At 47.0% G+C, this 21,204-nt stretch overlaps 1 protein-coding gene across 1 annotated transcript in view; it reads left to right on the plus strand.

The window, feature by feature from the left end:
* Positions 1-21,204, plus strand: part of IQANK1 (IQ motif and ankyrin repeat containing 1) — a 159,151-nt gene that overhangs the window by 42,332 nt on the left and 95,615 nt on the right. The window contains exon 4 of the mRNA XM_089776076.1: positions 11,196-11,329. Within this exon, the coding sequence (XP_089632202.1) occupies positions 11,196-11,329 (134 nt within the window). The remainder of the gene's footprint in view (positions 1-11,195; positions 11,330-21,204) is intronic.

Below are 21,204 nucleotides of genomic sequence, written 5' to 3' on the forward strand. Positions count from 1 at the left end.
CCGGGGTCCCTTAAGACCGGCTGAAGTTCTTTTAAATTGTGCTTGGTTCTATTACAGCAACTGAAGGAGTCAGGTTAAAACTTAAACAGTTACAGGTTTATTTGAGGAAGCTTATAAATCATATGGTTGCAATGGCTATTGTTCTATTTCCTAACTACTAGCAAAATATAGATCTTAAAAATGGTTACAAAGAAGATAAAGATAGAAAAATAGAAATAATGGTACCAAGTATCAGCTTACTCTTTCTATGTGTACACTTAAGACAGAGGACCACATCCAGGTACAATTTTTACCCCCTTCTGTGCCTCTCGACTCCAGCATGTCAGGCCACGGCCAGTCCCTCAATTCCTAGGAAAGACGAAAATACGAGGTGGGCGTCCCCATAGAACCTCGGGAGGTCAAACACCTAACCCGACCAGCAGGTAGAGGGTAGAATGACACTCAAAGTGAGTGTGTGCTGGACCTATCTTTTATACTCATGGGGTCACGTATTTCTCTTTCTTGTCTGTCATGCCAAATGGGGCTGGTCTGTCTTTTGTGAGACCAGTTCTTACAAGGGAGTTGTGAACTTAATTTACACTTCTAAGAGAGAATTGAGATGATTAAATTGGAAGTACTGGACATTCTTTTCTCAGTGGGAAATTCCTCTCCCAGGGACTGTGTGTGTTCGAATCAACATAGGTGCCAGCCGGCCACTTCTTGCAGCCTCGAGGCCAGCTTATTGCCTTAATCACTCTCTCCTCATATCTATGTTTTCAGCTTCTCAGGATCAGATGAGCCAGCATAGACTATGCTGATATTATTGCTCCTTCTCTGCCCTGTATGCTTCAGAGAGGCAAATAAGATGGATGTGATGGGGGGGGGGAGGGGGTCTGTCTGGCTACAAAACTTAATAAGCGTACTTTCTATACCAATATCTAAATCGTTGATGAAGATATTGAACAGAGCCGGTCCCAAAACAGACCCCTGCAGAACCCCACTTGTTATGCCTTTCCAGCAGGATTGTGCACCATTAATAACTACTCTCTGAGTACGGTTGTCCAGTCAGTTAAGCACCCACCTTATAGTAGCCCAATCTAAGTTGTATTTACCTAGTTGATTGATAAGAATATCATGCAAGACCATATCAAACACCTTACTAAAGTCTAGGTATACCACATTCACTGCTTCTCCCTTATCCACAAGACTTGTTATCCTATTAAAGAAAGCTATCAGATTGGTTTGACATGATTTGTTCTTTACAAATCCATACAAGCTGTTATCTATCACCTTTCCACTTTCCAAGCATTTACAGATGAGTTCCTTAATTACTTGCTCCATTATCTTCTTTGGCACAGAAGTTAAACTAACTGGTCTGTAGTTTCCTGGGTTATTCTTATTTCCCTTTTTATAAATGGGCACAATATTTGCCCTTTTCCCGTCTTCTGGAATCTCTCCTGTCTCCCATGATTTTCCAAAGATGATAACTAAAGACTCAGATACCTCCTCTATCAGCTCCTTGAGTATTCTAGGATGCATTTCATCAGGCCCTGGTGACTTGCAGGCATCTAACTTTTCTAGGTGATTTTTAACTTGTTCTTTTTTTATTTTACCTTCTAAAATTACCCTCTTTCCACTAGCATTCACTATGTTAGGCATTCCTACAGACTTCTCAGTAAAGACCGAAACAAAGAAGTCATTGAGCATCTCTGCCATTTCCAAGTTTCCTGTTACTGTTTCTCCCTCTTCGCTGATCAGTGGGCCTACCCTCTCCTTGGTTTTCCTCTTGCTTCTAATGTATTTCTAAAACATCTTCTTGTTTCCCTTTATTCCCGTAGCTAGTTTGAGCTCATTCTGTGCCTTTGCCTTTCTAATCTTGCCCCTGCACAAGGCCGATTTTTGGCACCAGAGACTCGACTCCATATAACCTTCTCAAGCAGTGATCCCCAACCTTTTGGGGCTGCCGCGTGCATTTGGTGGGTGCACATAAATGCCCCAACGGGTGCCATAGCACCCGCAGGCACCACATTAGGGACCACTGTTCTAGAGCTATGAGCGATTTTCAACACTTGCAAATACTTCCACGAATGTATTTGAGATACGACGGTGAGAATCCTCACAGACAATGTCACCGCCATGTATTACGTGAACCACCAGGGTGGAACTCAATCCCGCTCCCTCTGTGCGGAATCAATCCAATTTTGGAATTGGTGAATTCACCACAGAATAACACCTGTGGCATCCTACTTACCTGGAACTACAAATGTCACCGCGGACTTTCTCAGCAGACACTTCACCATGGAGCACGAATGGGAACTACACGACGCTGTTCTCCACATCCTTTTTCAAGGATGGGGAATTTCCTTAATAGACCTCTTCACAACTCATCGCAACAGAAAGTGCTGCAAGTTCTGTTCCAGGGCCACTGGAATGGACCTCTCCTATATGCCTTTCCTCCTACACCCTCATCCCCAAAGTCCTACACAAAGTAAAGTCAGACAGCACCAGGATCATATTGATAGCCCCAGCGTGGGCATGTCAGCATTGGTTCCCCTTCCTCCATCGCATGTCATCACACAGATTGTTTCTGCTTCCAGTCCTTCCAGACTGCCTCATACAGAACCAAGGCTCTCTGCGACACCCCCAAATTCACACCCTGAAACTTACAGCATGGTTCCTAACTGGCTGAATCCCTCTGAATCTTTATGCTCCACACAGGTCAAACACATCTTCATCCATAGTAGACGACAACAACTAGGGCTACTTACCTTTCCAAATGGCGCAGATTCATCTCCTGGTGCATCACAAAATGAGAACTTCTTAAGTCGACTTCTCTGCCCATTATTCTTGATTATTTACTACACCTGAAACAGACAGAACTGCCATTAGCATCTCTCAGACTCCATTTGGCAGCAATTTCTGCATTCAGACAACCGATCGACTCCACCTCCCTCTTCGCCCACCCAACCGCAAAACGATTTCTCAAGGGCTTTACAAACATAAGCCCACCACGCAATCCCACTCCTCCGGTGTGGAATTTGGACATCATCCTAGAAGCCTTAATGATTCCACCATTCGAACCACTCGCTACCATACCCTTACAATTATTAACTATGAAAATGGTTTTTCTACTCGCCATTACGTCAGCATGCAGGGTCCGTGAGCTATCAGCTATTATGGCAACACCTCCATATACTGTATTCAATAAGGACAGTGTAGTACTCAGACTCCATCCAAAATTCATCCCTAAGATAGCATCCAGTTTTCACCCAGTTTTTCACCCAGTTGTTCTCCCAGTTTTTCACCCAAAACCTCACACCTTCCCACGAGAAACGACTCTCCACACGCTCAACGTTTGAAGAGCTCTGGCTCTTTACATAGACCACACCAGGCCTTTCAGACAGACCGATCATTTAATTGTGTCCCTAGCTGAGAGATCTAAAGGAAAGCCCATATCCTCCCAATGAATTTCCAAGCTCATAACTACTTGTATAACAGAGGCCTACGCTTCTAAGCACATTCCACTCCCCGTTCAACCTCGGGCCCATTCTACAAGAGCTACAGCAACTTTGATGGCCTTTCTCAAGGGCGTCCCCTTGAAAGATATATGCAGAGCGGCCACGTGATCCTCACAGGACACTTTCATTAAACATTATGCCATACTTCAGAGGAGGCATTCGGATTCTGCGGTGGTATCAGCAGTGGTCTCTACAGCAGATAAATAGGGACTCTGTTTTTCCCTCCTTTCGGCTTGGCGAGTACTGCTGCTCAGTCACCAACAGTGGAGCACCCACGGGGACATCCTCAAAGAAGAAAGTGAAGTTACCTCGGTGCAGTAACTGTCATTCTTCGAGAAGGTATCCCCATGGGCACTCCACTACCCTCTCTCCTCCCTGCTTCAGAGTGCATTCTCTTCTTATGATTAACAGATTCCGAGGTGGCCTTGAGGAACTGGTGGGGGCCGGACCGCGCACTCAGGCAAAAGAGCGCAAACGCCGCAAGACACCATGGTGCATGCGTGGTCCGGCTGGGTACTGCTTCCAGAAAAATCTCTGCTCTGTGGCGCCGGGGCAAGCCCAGTACCAACAGTGGAGCACTCACAGGGACACCATCTCGAAGAACGACAGTTACTGCACTTCGCTTTCTAGCTAGTTTCAACGTTGGTTACATTTAAAAAAAAAAAAAAGTAGCGGCCGCGGCAGCTTCTCTTCAGCATGCTGGGTTCTCCTGGCTTTAAAAGATACGACTCATGCAGAGACTCGATGCCTACCTCTGATGGCCATGCTTCCTGTGTCAAATGCCACCTAATACGAAACACAAATATACCCACTATCAAAGGCCTAGGGACTATAATTACAATTACTATAGACAACAGCAGAGGCCATATGACAACAGGTCCAAGCAATGTCCTAACAAGAGGAGGATGCAGCAAAACCACTCCTCCACAACTCAATCCACCTCTTACAAACATATGTGAAGTCTTGGTCGGGATCTGAGCAACCATCCCGCAGTTCCAGTGCATTCCAAGGTCACCTTCCATTAGTGCCTAAGACCCTTTTACCAACAATGACCCCAAATTACCACAGACAAATGGATCCTGGAAATTATCAAATTGGGTTATGCAATCCCCTTCATATCCATGCCCCCTATGCAACTGCGTACCCTGTTCCTTTTCAGGGACCCTTCTCACAAGCCGCTATTACAGGCAGAGGTTCAAAAGTTACTCACCTTAGGGGCAATAGAACCCATCCCCAAAGAACACCAAGGGAGAGGGTTCTACTCCAATTATTTCCTTATAGCCAAAAAAACGGGGATGGAGACCGATCCTCGATCTCAGGAAACTCAGCAAATTCATTCGCAACACAAGATTCAGGATAGTGATCCTGGCAACCTGCACTGGACAAAGGGGACTGGTTCTAAGCCCTCAGCCTCCAAGACGCATATTTTCATGTAACTATACACTGATCTCACAGAAGATTTCTCAGATTTGTTGTGGGCCAAGACCACTATCAGTACAGAGTCCTCCCCTTCGGCCTCTCTACAGCCCCTCGAGTATTTTCAAAGATGCTAGCTGTAGTCACGGCTTTCCTCAAAAGGCAAAACGTCATTATCTTCCCTTACATCGACGATTGTCTAATCAAGGGCCCTACCTATCAACAAACTACTATCATAACATGTTACCAGGGAATGTTTTTCCTGACTTTGCATGCTTATCAATATACAAAAACCCACCATACAGCCTACGCAAAAGATAGAATTTAACGGGGCATTACTAGACCCGGTCACAGCAAGAGCCTACCTCCTGCTGCAAAGATTTGAGGCAATCTGTGACCTCGTTCAACAGGTCAAGCAGACTACCTTCTCCACGGTCCGGACATGCCTCCAATTATTGAGACATATGGCTGTCACAACTTTTGTAGTCCTATTCACAAGGCTACACATGAGGTGCCTTCAACATTGGCTTGCAATTAACATCAGCATCCTGGAGCTCAAGGTCATTCACAGGGCTTGCACCCATTTCCTTCCCCTGATAAAGGGCAGAACTATCCGTGTCCTCACGGACAACACATCTTCTATGTTTTATGTCAGTTGGCAGGGGGATGCCTGATCACACTCTCTATGTGCCAAAGCAGTTAGATTTTGGAACTGGTTTACCAGCAACCAAATAACCCCAAAAGCAATGTATATACCAGGACCACAGAACGTGAGAGCTGTGCAGACATTTCGCAGATCAGCATGAGTTGGAGATCAATACCAATATTCTCCTCTCAATCTTCCGCAAATGGGGCTTTCTAACTATAGACCTCTTTGCAACACCTTTCAACTGCAAATGCCACTGATTCTGCTCCCAGGCAGGACTGGGCAAGAGGTCACAAGGGGATGCCTTCACCATTCGCTGGACAGCTCCCTTACTCTACGGCTTTCCACCAATTCCACTTATCTCCAGAGTGATCGACAAGATTTGGTTCGATCGGGCCACAGTAATCTTAATAGCCCCAGCCTGGCCAAGACAATCCTGTTTCCCTTATATCCACTACCTATTGATAGATCAACCTATTCCTCTCCCGGTGGTGCCGAACCTCCTGACGCAGCACCACAGCAGCACATGTCACCTCAACATCAAAACTCTGAAACTCTTGGCTTTTTCATGGTTCCAGAATGAAGAGCTCACCTGTTTGGACAGAGTCAAACAAGTTGTACTAAACAGTCAGTGTCCCTCCACAAGAAGCACCTATCAAAACATGGACACGCTTTCAACAAGGGTGCACGATGCACAATTTGCATCCCTCTACAATCCCTATACCTATCTTACTTGACTACCTTATGGACCTCAGCGACACAGGCCTCTCCATCAGCTCCGTCCGAGTCCACCTAGTGGTGATCCTGGCCTTCTATGATCCAGTAGATGGCTTCTCCCTCTTCGCACATACCATGGTGAAGTGTTTTCTCACAGGCTTACAGAAAATGCATCCAAACCTGCGCCTCCTGGTGCCACCATGGGACCGGAATTTGGTCCTTGACACGTTCACCGGGCCTCCCTTTGAGCCACTATGCCACCACAATACCTATCTATGAAGGTGGCCTTCATACTGGCAATAACATCAGCAAGAAGGGTAGTAAAAATCGCAGCCCTCATGGCTGACCCACCTTTCACTACCTTTACAGGGATAAAGTCATACTCAGACCTCATCCCAAGTTCCTCCCGAAGGTTATATCTGACTTTCACGTAACTGAACCCATTTACTTACCTGCTTATTTCCCTAAACCTCATGCCTCCTCCAAGGAGGCTATATTACATACTTTAGATGCAAGGTGGGCAATTGCATTCTACCTTGATAGAACTAGAGCAACCAGAAAATTGGACAAACTCTTTGTGGCATGGTCAGGACCACACACAGGAACATCTGTTTCAGAACAGCGCCTATCCAAATGGATTGTAGGCTGCATACATGCCACTTATGAACTCACAGCCACCACAGTCTATCAGGGCTCACTCCACACGTGCGATGGCCGCTACGATGGCCTTCCTGAACAATGTACCATTAGTGGACACATCTGTAGGGCAGCCACATGGTTGTCACACCGTACTTTTGCACAGCACTACGCCTTACAGAAGGGGCCAATACCCTCCACATCAGTAGCAGATGTGGTCCTTCCTTCTTCCACTTAAAAGATTTCAATGCCCATCTCCATCTGGTGGATACTGCTACAGAGTCACCTGAGTGGAGCATCCACAGGGACACCACTCGCTGAAGAAGAAGTTACTAACTAGGTGCAGTAACAATGGTTCTTTGAGATGTGTCCCCCGGTTGGTGCTCCACTACCCTCCCGTCCTTCCCTCTGCTTGGAGTCTCCCATAAGAAGATAAGTGCCAAGATTAGGGCATCCTCAGCAAGGCAGTCCTCAGTGCTCCCTGGCAGTGTTGAGTTGTTGACTCCAGTTCCTAAAGAGATACTGTTGACACCAAATGCAATGCAGGCTTTTTCTATGGCACCAATTTCAGAAACAACTTTTCAGTACCAGCAACACCTGAGGCATATGTGGCCTCAAAGGATCTGTTAAGCTTTTTGGTTCTAGATTTGCTGCTGATTCAGGACAAGTTGTTTCCTGTTTCCCTCCCAGATACATGGGGACTGGCTTCAACAAGCTTGGTACCTACTAATAAATTGCTATCAATGTGTTGGTGTCATCCCGTGGTACTTCTACCATGCTAAGCACTCAATACTGCCCAGGGGGAGCCCTGAATGTTTTTGGCTCTGTCCTCATCTTATTGACAGCTGGTCCTATTCATGTGCCATTCTCTGCCAGGTAGGTAATGCACCATCACAGTGCTGTAATGTGGATCTGTAATCTTATTCTGAGGGCTGTTCCTATACATCAAAATCCTTCTCTACAAGATCTAAAATATTGTCTTAAAGCACAGATTGAGCTCTTGGTATCAAGACCCATGTGTACATAGATTAGCAGAAGTGCTATCATGGGATTGAGTCCCATCCCATCCCAGGAGAAACATTTACCATTCTGGCAAACTTGGTGAGTTCTCCTAGATTCAGGAGCAACTTTTTCTTGATACAAGAATACAACATTTTATGCAAGGTGCTGTCTTTCATCTATCTGAAACAGTTTTGGCACAAGATCACCATGCAAGCACTGGTCCCTTATTGGTACTATTTTCAGTGCCAGTCTCGATGTACAATCACTGTCCAGGTGCTGTTCTCCAGCTGGTATCGTATATGGTTTAAAAATGTAACCCTTCTGCCAGGTAGCGTCAGCAGCTGCCAGGGACGGGTTCAATATCTAGGGTCAGGACAGACTCAGAGTTCAGAGGTGCAGCCACAGAATTCACCTCCCATCCTTAGTGTGGGTGGGGAAGTAAGGTGGCATCTTACTCAATCCGCTGGTCACTTGCCATCCACCTGCTTGCTGCTCTTTGCAACCACCTTGCTGGTCATTTGTCTCACCTCACTGCTGCCACTCTGCTGGCTGCTCATTGCACCTCTCCGTCACTAACCCGCAGGCCGCTCATTACAGCTCTCTGCTGACTGCTCACCTTGCTGCTGCCTCTCATTGTGTGTTCTGCTGGCTTGTGGTGGATTTGGCCAAACCTAGTGATTTCAGCTCTTGGCCCACAGTACAGTCCAACCACATAGAAATTCCAGCATCCACTGGAGTAAATTTAAAATAATAAAAGACTCTTTATGGAGTCTGTTCTAGTTCTATTAGAATGGGAGGAGAAACAGGTTGAACTGGGCATGTAGCCTGGAGGGTAAGCAGCCTACTGATTCAGAGACCTGCACTCCCCAGTTAACTTCACAGAGCTTTGGTAGGGGGCCCTTGTCGATCTGAGGTTCTTTACACTGACAGTCTCTCTCCTTTGATCTGAGTTAAACACAATGGCTACGTCTACATTGGCCCCTATTCCGTAATAGGGATGCTAATGTAGCACTTGGGAATAGGCAAATCCGTGGGGGATTTAAATATCCCCCGCGGCATTTGCATTTTCATGGCTGCCGCTTTTTTCCAGCTTGTAGATAAGCTGGAGAAAAGCGCCAGTCTGGACGCGATCATCCGGAAAATAAGCTCTTTTCCGGAGGATCTCTTATTCCTACTTTCTAGCCCCATCCATTCCACCAGAGACCCAGTCTCTTCTAGCGGACCTGGAGCTAAGCTTCCTTCCCACATTGCCCAGGGCCTGGCAAAGTCTGTTACCAGCGGTGCTGAACTTAAGAGAGAGCCTACTAACACACTCCCCGCCCCCCCCATACACTCTCTCACACACCTCCCCATCACATGAACATAAGAACGGTCGTACTGGGTCAGACCAAAGGTCCATCTAGCCCAGTATCCTGTCTGCCGACAGTGGCCAACACCAGGTGCCCCAGAGAGGGTGGACCGAAGACAATGATCAAGCAATTTGTCTCCTGCCATCCCTCTCCAGCCTCTGACAAACAGAGGCCAAGGACACCATTTTATCCCCTGGCTAATAGCCTTTTATGGACCTAACCTCCATGAAATTATCTAGCTTCTCTTTAAACTCTATTATAGTCCTAGCCTTCACAGCCTCCTCTGGCAAGGAGTTCCACAGGTTGACTACATGCTCTGTTTCTGTCTCTCCCCCAGCATTTCCTGTAACACCTCTCACTCCTGCATGTACATTTCAGTTGAAAAGTGGCTGGCAATCTAGTAGGATGCTCATGGAATGAGGGAAATGAGAAACCTGGGTCATGTAATGCTCTGCCTGCCCCATGAGGCATTGCAAACCCTTCCCAAAGCATTCTGCAGCCAGGTGCACACTGGGAGGGTACGTCTACACTAGCTCGTTAGTTCAAGCTAGGTAGGGTAATTAGGGCAAGCGGAGTTGCAAATTAAGCCTGGGATATTTAAATATCCTGGGCTTCATTTGCATGTACCTGGGCTCTGCCGTTTTTAAATCCCCCTTAGTCCGAACTCCGTGCCCGCGGCTACACGCGGCACAGAGTAGGTAGTTCGAATTAAAGATCCTAATTCGAATGAGGAGTAACGGTAGTTTGAATTAGGATCTTTAATTCGAACTACCTACTCTGTGACGCGTGTAGCCGCAGGCATGGAGTTCGGACTAAGGGGGATTTAAAAATGGCGGCGCCCGGGAACATGCAAATGAAGTCTGGGATATTTAAATCCCGGGCTTCATTTGCAACTCTGCTTGCCCTAATTACCCTACCTAGCTCGAACTAACGAGCTAGTGTAGACGTACCCAGAGAGAGATACACAAACAATGGTGGTTTAATTAAAGTGCTTTAATTTAGGGATGTTAAATGATTAACTAGTAAGCATACCAGTAACTATGAGGTTTACTGGTATGCTTACTAGTTAACCCGCCCTTGCCGGTGAACTCTGGCAGCAGCCAGTTGTGCTGAGCTGGCACAGCCCCTGCCACAGAGGAAGTGGCAAGATCCACAGGAATGGCCTGTGGCGGGTTGCGGCAGCTGGCGTCCGAGGCAGAATGCGGGATTGGCGCCCCCGCCTGCACGTCCATCAATGGGGTGATGTCATCATCGGGCACTGTTGAAGGCGGTGCCTTAGGCGACGGCCAAGTCGGCCTATAGCCACGGGCACCCCTGAATACACAAATGTAAATCTTAAGGACATTTTCATTCAAGCTAGTATAATAGATAGTATGGAGCTCTTATACCTATTAAAACAGTACTTCTTATTCATACTGAGTGCTAGCAACATATGGGTGATCAAATTGCACACTGATTAATAATAAGGCTCTTTAAAAATGGGGCTGGAAGCAGAAATGTAATCACAAACTGGTGGAAATTGATATTTTTTTAAAGTATCAGCCTGGGTCCTTAATTAATTACCTCTGGGACATTAAATAATAAAACAGTTATTCCACATTTTATAACAGAGTGTAAGGAAATAGGATTTCATTTGAACAATCCCTCGGTCTGTCTGGAATTTTATGGAGTTCAGAGAAGTTAAAGACAAAAAAGATTTAATTTGTCATATGAATGCACAAATCAGTGTTCTTAGTAACACTGGTGGATGTCCTATCTGTTTTCAGTCTTTCTAAATAGCTGAACCTGGTAAGGTGTATGAGAAGTTTAAATTATTCCTTCCAATGTGCAGTACTTTGCATTTGTGAGCACTGAATTCTGTCTGTGATTTTACTGTCTCATATCCACATTGGGTTGCAGTTTATCTTCATTCATTCTCTATGTACCACACAGAACTGAACTACAAAGAAAAGGCTGTGCTAACGCTGCAGTGTGCTTTCCGTCGCATCCTAGCATGTAGAGAGAGGGACAAGCGCCTGAGAGAGCAGAGAGAATACACAGAGTTAATGGAACGCCTACAGAGAGAGGTAAGAAATAAGTAAGTTTAATTGGAAATATAGAGAGGGTATTTACAAGATTGATAACTGCACCAACATAGCAAAAGGATGTGTATGTTCAGGCGTTAGTTCTGTTTTGAGGCACAGAGGCCAGCACCTTCTTGACATTCATTTTTATTTTCAAAAATATTTATGAAGTCAATTTTGAGAGAACCTATGCACCATAACCTTCCAGTATGGGAAGAAGCTTCTAGGATTATGAGAGAAGATACTAGAGAAGGGATTCTAAATATTTTTTCTCTGCTGTCTTTAATATATTTATTTTCTCTATTTTTTTTTCAACCATGTCTCTATTTTAAAGATTCACTTTACTATCTGGGATCCTCCCCTTTTCCCTTTGTTCAAGTATTTGTAACCTAACTATCACTTTCTATTGTAAAAATTATATTTTAAATATTGGAAAAGTCTGTAATTTTTACAACAGAAAATGGGTTAAATATGATTGGAGGGACCATCAGTGGTGAAATTGGAAAATAATAAGTGGTGCCAACATCCTAGGCTCTGCCTTCATCCTATGCTGTCTACTTGTGATGCCAAAATGAACTGCCACTCAGTGTATATTGTGCAGATCTGCAGTAAAATGATTATGCCTCTTCTTTCCTGCATGCTTTAATCAGCATTGAACTAATTAAAGTTAATAATAAATTGTCATCATGATGCTTTTTTGTTAATGCCACATGGAGATGAACAAACCAGATTACATCTCTTAGAGCTATTGTATTTTGAGTGCTTGCTCATGTCAGTTCCAAGCAGGTGTATGCATACCCCATGCACAGTTGCTGGAAGGTTTTTCCTCTCATGTTATCCTTAGGGTCAGCTCTGGAGCCCCCTAGAGTCATGCCTTCATAGCACCATATAGAGGGTCCTGCCAACCCTGCCTCTTCAGTTCCTTCTTACTGCCCATGAGAGTAATGGAACAGTGGTTCTTCTTCGAGTGGTCCCCGTGGGTGCTCCACTCCAGGTGTCGGGTTCCGTCCCGGCGCCGCTGGTCGGAAAGTTTTCCATAGCTGTAGCCGGGCCGGACCGCGCATGCGCGAGCGCAGCGCGCGGCGTTCGCGCCTTTGCAACGGTCCGGCCCCCGCTTGTCAGTTCCTCTCAGCCGCCCGTGGTCGCTGGCGGAACGCCGCTTCTCTCCTCACAGGAACGTCCTAAAAAAAAAAAAAAAAAAGAGAAAGAAGAAGTAAACAGATAGAAATAGTTAGTCGAATTGGATAATAATACTAAAAAAAAAAAAAAAAGGATAAAAGAAGAAGAAGAAAAATTATGCCTGGGTCACCAGGTTTTAAGCGGTGTCTACACTGCAAGGAAGCCATGCCCGCATCTGACGGGCATGAAGCCTGTGTAAGATGTCTGGGAGAGGCACATGTACCCCAAAAATGTGCTCACTGCGCAAAATTAACTCCCAGGGCGCGCAGAGAAAGGGATATGCGTTTAAAACTCCTTCTCTGCGATAAGGCACTACAGCCTTCTGAACAGCAGTTCTCAGAAGCTCCCGGAGGGCAAGGTAATAGATCAAGGTCTCCACCGGCAACGGGAACGAAAAAGAAAAGGGCTTCCCCTACGCGCTCCCTCCCGCCTCCTTCAATGTCCCGCGTTCCTCAGGGACATAAGCAAGGGGCCTCCGGGGCCGCAAGACAGCCGGAGAGGTCGCATAAGCCGCAGGCGGCAACATCAAGCCGCACGTCATCGGCACCGGCTCTGCGCCCCGCTGACAGCGCCAATGACTCGCAGCGCGCGGCACCGCTGCAAGGGCTGGAGCCGCGGCAGTCTGCCCAGCCGCAAACCCGAGCGGCACCGCAAATGGCTGCATTAAGCCAGGGCAAGCCAGCACAGGGTCTGGCACCGGACGCAGCCCTGACAGACGGCACCGGGGAGTTTAGTGAACGGGGCCGGCAGAGCGCCCCCCACTGTGCTGAGTCGGCACCGGCGAATCAGCCTATTGTTACAGCCGCACCGGAGGAGCAGCTGACCACGGTGCCGGGCAGGGCAGCAGAACAGCATGACAGTGCAGTCTCACTTATTCCTCCCTCTGCCAATAATGCTTTACCAACACAAAGGAGGGAGACTCCTCCTACCTCTGCAGTCCCCACTAAGGCTGCTAGGAAGTCATCAATGAGGCATTCAATTTCACCCTCACTTGAGCCTTCAATCTCTCCTTCTCATTCACCAGGGATTAGGCATAACCAACCAATGTCTCCGCGATGGAGATCAAGGTCTCGTTATTCTGATCATCGCGAACGGTATCATCATTATCATCGGGAATCGTCATACAGATCCCGTTCACCAAGTTTTTCCCCCCCGAGATCCTATCATAGGGGGTATGCCAGTAGATACTCCTCGCGGAGGTCATCTCCTGATCACCCTGAATATAGACGCAATCGCTCATCTTGCGAATATGAAAGACCTCACTATCGTTCTCGGCACTGCTGTTGCCATACTTCCCATGAAGCGCGACAATTGTCACCAATTCAAGACTGGAAGGGGGCGTCACCTCGACAGCAGAACCGCTCGCCTTCAGTACAACTATCTGAGCCTGAGGAAGGACAGATATCGGATACGGACGATCAACTGCGGACTGCGTCCCAAAAAGATATGTCGTCATCTTATCCTGACGATGCAGTGTTTGAAGGGGACCCATCTCCCCCAGATGACACAAAGGACTTTCAAGAGCTTTTTAAGAGAGTGGCCCAGTCTCAAGATGTGCAGATACTAGACACTCCAACGAAACAATTTAAGCTCTGGAGAAACTTAAACCCTAAGCAACAATCTAAAGTTGCCCTTCCTATGGACGAGGCTATTCTCCAATCGGCAGCAGCGATTTGGCATACTCCGGCTTCGACTCCACCAACTTCGAAACCGGCGGAGAAGCGCTACTTTATAGCATCTAAAGACTCAGAATTTCTGTTTACTCATCCGCAGCCAAACTCTTTGGTTGTTGACGCAGCTCTCCCAAGGGCTAAGAACCCACAGCTAAAAAATGCGGGGGTTGATAGAGGCAAAGAAACTGGATGCCTTTGGCCGGAAGGTTTATACATCGGCCACGCTGCTCCTTCGCATAGCGAATTATACAGCTCTCCTGGCGAATCACAGCTTCGATAGTATAGCGAAGCTTACTGAGCTATCCCAGAGATCATCAGAGGCGGACAGGGAACTGCTCCGATCTATCCTCAAGGAGGGCTATGCATGTTCAAAGGCTAACCTCCAGATAGCTATGGACATAGCTGATACGGCAGCGCGGGGAGTAGCAACAGCGGTGTCAATGAGGCGCTCTTCCTGGCTCGCCACGGCGGCGGTGCCTAAGGAGCTGCACTCCAAGGTAGAGGACCTTCCCTTTGATAAGGTAAAGTTGTTTTCAGAAAAAACAGACGAGGTCCTTCATACGGGGAAAGACTCAAGAACAACGCTTCGTACACTCGGCATGTACGCACCACCATTCCGTCGCCGGCGTTATTTCCCATACCAGAGACGGTATGATTATCAGTCTCGGAGGCAGCAAAATCGCCCTTTCAATCAATCGCAATCAAGACAGCGCCCTCAACGAAGGCGTCCACCACCACTACCTAGAATGTCGGGCACGCCTGCCTCAAAACAGCAAGTTTGACTCCCTGGTCGAGGGCAAGCGCACACTACCAATCACTCTGGCAAAACCCATTTTCCACCTCCGCTTACGACCTTATTATCACCAATGGGTCGAAATAACATCGGACAAATGGGTTCTGGAAGTCATAAACAGCGGTTTCACCATTCCCTTCGTCTCCATCCTCCCCACCACCCCACCTTCCCCGTCCCTTTTCAGGGACCCATCTCACAAAAATCTCTTGCAACAGGAAGCTCATCACCTCCTGGATATCGGAGCAATAGAGAGGGTCCCCGATCAGTTCAGGGGAAGAGGGTTCTATTCCAGATACTTTCTAACGGAAAAGAAAACGGGGGGTTGGAGACCCATTCTCGATTTAAGAGGTTTGAATCGTTATCTTCGCAAACAGCGTTTCAAAATGGTGACCCTGAATTCTATAATACCATCCCTCGATCCCAACGATTGGATCACTGCCCTCGATTTACAAGATGCGTATTTTCACATCACAATACATCCCGCTCTCAGACGTTTTCTGCGATTTGTGATAGGCCACGAACATTTCCAATATCGGGTTCTACCGTTCGGGCTTGCGTCAGCTCCCAGAGCGTTTTCAAAAACCCTGGCTGTTGTAGCTGCGCATCTGCGTCGGTTACAGGTGATAATATACCCGTACCTGGACGACTGCTTGATAAAAGCTGCCACACAGCGAGAGGCATCACAGATGGTGGCGACAGTCGAGCAAACGTTCGAATCACTCGGCCTCCTTCTCAACAAGCAAAAATCGACACTTGTCCCAACTCAATTCATAAAATTTATAGGGATAAACCTAGATTCGCGCATGGCGAGAGCTTATCTACCTCAAGAAAGGTTCCATGTAATCAAGGATCTGGTTACTATACTCACAAGGAACATGACCGTATCGGTACACAATTGCCTTCGTCTCCTGGGACATATGGCAGCAGCCACTACAGTAGTCCCTCATGCGCGCCTCCACTTGAGGAGTCTCCAACATTGGCTGTCCACGGTTTATGTCCCCGTGAGACACGACATTCAAAAACTAGTGTGGTTACCTCCGCATGTTCAGAGATCGCTGCAGTGGTGGACAAAAGAGCAAAACCTCCTGCCGGGAGTTCCATTCCATCGACAACAACCAACGGTGCAGATAACATCGGATGCCTCGCTCATAGGCTGGGGGGCCCACATGGACAGCGAATGAATCCAGGGCAAATGGTCGCTCAGTGAGAGGCATCTGCACATAAATTTGTTGGAACTTCGAGCGATTTTCTACGCATGCAAACATTTTCTTCCTCAGATCAAAGGTCTCACAGTAAGGATATTGACGGACAATGTAGCTGCGATGTATTATGTCAACAGGCAGGGAGGAGCACGATCACGCTCCCTATGCGCCGAAGCAGTACGGTGTTGGAACTGGTGCATACAGAACAGCGTAACCATAACAGCATCATACTTACCTGGCACCGCCAATGTAATTGCAGACTCCCTCAGCAGGCAATTCCCCACGGACCACGAGTGGGAAGTAAGGACAGACATACTATCTGCGATATTTCGAAGATGGGGTACCCCACTGGTAGATCTATTCGCAACAGGAAGTGTCGCCTATATTGCACGAGGGCAGGACTCGGCAAAGGCTCTCTAGGCGATGCACTTCTGATCAGATGGAAGAAGGCACTTCTGTACGCGTTTCCTCCCACGCCACTTATCTCCAGGACACTGGAGAAAATCAGATTAGAGGCGGCGATGGTCATTTTGCTAGCGCCAGCATGGCCCAGACAAGCCTGGTATCCATTCTTACACAGGATGTCGATTCAGCCACCTTATCCTCTTCCTCTCCATCAAGACCTCCTTACGCAGGAACGAGGTGCGCTAGTACACCCCAGGCTGCAGCCGTTGCATCTGACGGCGTGGCTTCTCAGTGGTTGAAAGGAGACGAAAATCTGTGCTCTGAAGAGGTCAAGACAGTACTTCTTCACAGTAGGAAGGAGTCTACGCGGAATACGTACCTGGCAAAGTGGCGAAGATTTTCTGACTGGTGCACTCAGAACGACATGCACCCCCTATCATCCCCTCTACAGAATGTTTTGGACTACATCCTTTATTTACGGAACTCAGGTCTTACACTATCATCTCTAAGAGTGCACATGGCAGCCATCAGTGCTTTTCACCATCCAGTAGAAGGTTCCGCGCTCTTCTCCCACGTGATTACAAAGAGGTTTTTGAAAGGACTCCAAAACTTATATCCGCCACGAAGCGCACCCTCCCCGTCTTGGAATCTCGATTTAGTGTTGGATACCATTATGTACCCACCTTTCGAACCCTTGATATCGGTTTCGCTACATTATTTAACGATGAAAATAGTCTTCCTACTTGCGATTACATCGGCAAGACGGGTAGGGGAACTGGGGGCGCTGATGGCAAGCCCTCCCTTTACGATTTTTTCCAAAGACACAGTAACGCTCCGATTACACCCGGACTTTATTCCCAAAGTCTGTTCTTCTTTCCACATTAATGAGCCTATCGTTCTCCCGACTTTTTATCCCAAACCTCATTCCTCCAGTAGAGACGCTCTGTTCCACACACTCGACGTCCGACGCGCGCTGTCTTTCTATATAGACAGAACACGCCAATGGCGACGAACTGACAGGTTATTGGTATCCCTGGCACCTAGATCGAAAGGCAAGGCACTTTCCACTCAGCGCATTGCAAAATTAATTACGCTCTGCATTACGGAATGTCACTCAATTAGAAACAAACCTCTTCCTTCTTTGCCTCGGGCTCACTCCACACGAGCTGTAGCGACTTCCACCGCCTTCGCAAGGGGAGTTCCCCGGCGGATATCTGCCGTGCGGCTACTTGGGCTTCTAGTGTAACTTTCACACGTCATTATGCCATAACGAAGAGATGGGCTTCAGACGCTGCGGTAGCCTCAGCGGTACTGTCCACGGTAGAAAATAATTGACCCGGAGCGCGTTCTGGGTTACTGCTTTGTACTTACCTGGAGTGGAGCACCCACGGGGACCACTCGAAGAAGAAGAAGTTACTCACCCTGTGTAGTAACGATGGTTCTTCGAGATGTGTCCCCGTGGGTGCTCCACGCCCCACCCTCCTCCCCGCTCCGGGTCTCTTTGTTTTGTCTTCCAGGGACCGAGCGGTGAGAGGAACTGACAAGCGGGGGCCGGATCGTTGCAAAGGCGCGAACGCCGCGCGCTGCGCTCGCGCATGCGCGGTCCGGCCCGGCTACGGCTATGGAAAACTTTCCGACCAGCGGCGCTGGGACGGGACCCAACACCTGGAGTGGAGCACCCACGGGGACACATCTCGAAGAACCATTGTTACTACACAGGGTGAGTAACTTCTTCTTCTCTCTTGCTTTGGCAAGTGATTCTCTAGTGGACTCTTTTCTTTTTTCTTGTAAATAGTATTAATGACTCAGTCTCCAGGGTTTAAACTGTGAGGCTTGCCAAAACCCTATGTCTAGGGGTGATTCCCATAGGTTATGTGTGAAATGACTAGGAGAATCCCATTGAAAAAATTGCTGCAAGATTTGCAGGTGATTGTTCCAGAACAAAAAAGGAGAGGGACCAGAGAGTAAAACTCCTCCTGATGAAGGCAGTTCTTTGGGATAAGTGACTGTCTGGAGTATGTGGGTGTTTGTGTTTGGGGGTTCTGGGCTTGTGTTTGTTGGTTTGGAGTTTTGAGTGCTGAGCTGTTTGTTTGTTTGTTTGTTTGTTTGAAAGGCCATGTGCTCAGGCTGGCAGTTGGAAGCTGTGAGCCAATTTGAAATCTAAAACTCTCTGCTCTTTGGTCGAGCCATAGTCAGAGGGAGGAGCTATCAGGAAGGCCAGAGCTTTATAAACCTGGCTAGTAAGCGACGAGGGCGATTGCCATCAGGAAGGAGTTTTGAGAGGGGAGTTTAGAGGGGGTGCTTAGAGGGCGCTAGTTACTTCTGACCTTCTTTAAACGTAAAACTTTTATAATAAACTATATCCCAAATATTTAAATAAAAACCCCATCTATAATCAAATTTATACATAGGAGAAAATGCAGACAGAAGCCCAGCAGCAGAGTCGGGGCTATCCTGTTTATTGCATCGAGTGTAACATGTATGATTACCTGCCCTGTGGGCGGGTGGCATATGTGTACACCTGGTGCAAGGAGCTCCTGACCCTCAGAGACCGAGTTCGGGCTTTGGAGGCCAGGGTGCCTGAACTGGAGGAGCTAAGGGAGGCAGAGAGATATATTGATGATCCGGGACACTGTAGTACCGTCCCACCTCCAGTCTGACAGCCCCAGCACTGTTAAGGAGGATGAAAGGCTCAGGGGAAGAGAGCAGTCAACGAGAGCAGAGGGAAACCATCCCATAGTTGGGACCCTCCTTCCAGAGGATATGGTATCCTCTCTCACTGAGGATACCTCTCTGGGGGAGGGAACATCAGTTGTTAGGAAGAGGCAGGTGTTAGTAGTGGGTGATTCAATCTATAGAAACATAGATAGTTGGGTTTGTGATGACCAGGAGAACCGTATGGTGACTTGCCTACCCGGTGCAAAGGTTGTGGATCTCTCAAGGCATCTAGACTTATGTGTAGGGCTGGGGAGGAGCCGGTGGTCGTGGTACATGTAGGTACCAATGACGTAGGGAAGGGTCGGAGAAATGTCCTGGAGGCCAAATTTAGGTTGCTAGGAAAGAAACTGAAATCCAGTACCTCTATGGTGGCATTCTCAGAAATGCTTCCTGTTCCATGCACAGGGCCAGGTAGGCAGGCAGAACTCAGAATCTCAATGCGTGGATGAGACAATGGTTTAGGGAGGAGGGGTTTAGATTTATTAGGAACTGGGGACCCTTTTGGGATAGGGGGAGCCTATACAGGAAGGATGGGCTCCATGTAAACCAAGGTGGATCCAGACTGCTGGCACTAAACATTAAAAAGGCTGTATAGCAGTTTTTAAACTAAGAGATGGGGGAAAGCCGATTGGTGCGGTGGAGCACGTGGATCGGATAGAGACTTCTCTTAGAGAAGAGTAGATTGATGGAGATTCTCTAGGTTTTAGTCAGAGCGGAGGGGAGATGATAAAGTATGAGCCAGATCACACAAGAAACAATCACATATACAAGAATCTAATACATCAGAGAAGGGCAGACAAATAAACAATGGCAACTTTTTAAAGTGCTTCTACACAATTGTTAGAAGTCTAACTAATAAGATAGGTGAACTAGAATACCTTGTATTAAAGGAGGAGATTGACATAATAAACATCACAGAAATCTGGTGGAATGAGGACAATCTGTTGGACACAATCATACTGGGATATAAAATATATCGGAAGAATAGAATAGGTCGTGTGGGTGGCGGAGTGGCACTATGTGTGAAAGATAATGTAGAATCAAATGAAGTAAAAATCTTACATGAATCAACATGTTCCATAGAATCACTATGGATAGTCATTCCATGCCCTAAAAAGAGTATAGCAATAGGGATATATTATCGATCACCTGCCTAGGACAGTGATAGTGATGTTGAAATGTTGAGATTAGAGAGGCTATCAAAATAAAAAACTTAATAATAATAGGAGATTTCAATTATCCCCATATTGACTGGGTACATGTCACCTCAGGATGAGATGCAGAGATAAAATTTCTTGATGCCTTAAATGACTGCTTCTTGGAGCAGCTGGTACAGGAACCCACAAGGGGAGAGGCAATTCTTGATATAGTAATGAGTGGAGCGCAGGATCTGGTCCAGGAGGTAACTATTACAGGACCACTTGGGAATAGTGGCCATAATTTAATAACATTTAACATTCCTGTGGTGGGAAGAACACCTCAGCAGTCTAACACTCTGGCATTTAATTTAAAAAAGGGGAATTATGCAAAAATGAAGAGGCGAGTTAAACAGAAATTAAAAGGTACAGTGGCTAAAGTAAAATCTCTGCAAGCTGCATGGAAACTTTTCAGAGACACCATAATAGAGGCCCAACTTAAATGTATACCCCAAATTAAAAAACATAGTAAGAGACCTAAAAAAGAGTCACTGTGGCTTAACAACAATGTAAAAGAAGCAGTGAGAGATTTTGAGGAACAGCTAGCCCAAAACTCAAAAAGTAATAGCAAAATGTTTTTTAAGTACATTAGAAGCAGGAAGCCTGCTAAAAAACCAGTGGGGCCCCTGGACGATCGAAATACAAAAGGAGTAATCAAGGACGATAAAGCCATTATGGTGAGACTAAATGATTTCTTTGCTTCAGTCTTCAC

Source organism: Pelodiscus sinensis, chromosome 2, assembly GCF_052426305.1.
Source record: "Pelodiscus sinensis isolate ZL-2025 chromosome 2, ASM5242630v1, whole genome shotgun sequence".
Classification (NCBI taxonomy): domain Eukaryota; kingdom Metazoa; phylum Chordata; order Testudines; family Trionychidae; genus Pelodiscus; species Pelodiscus sinensis.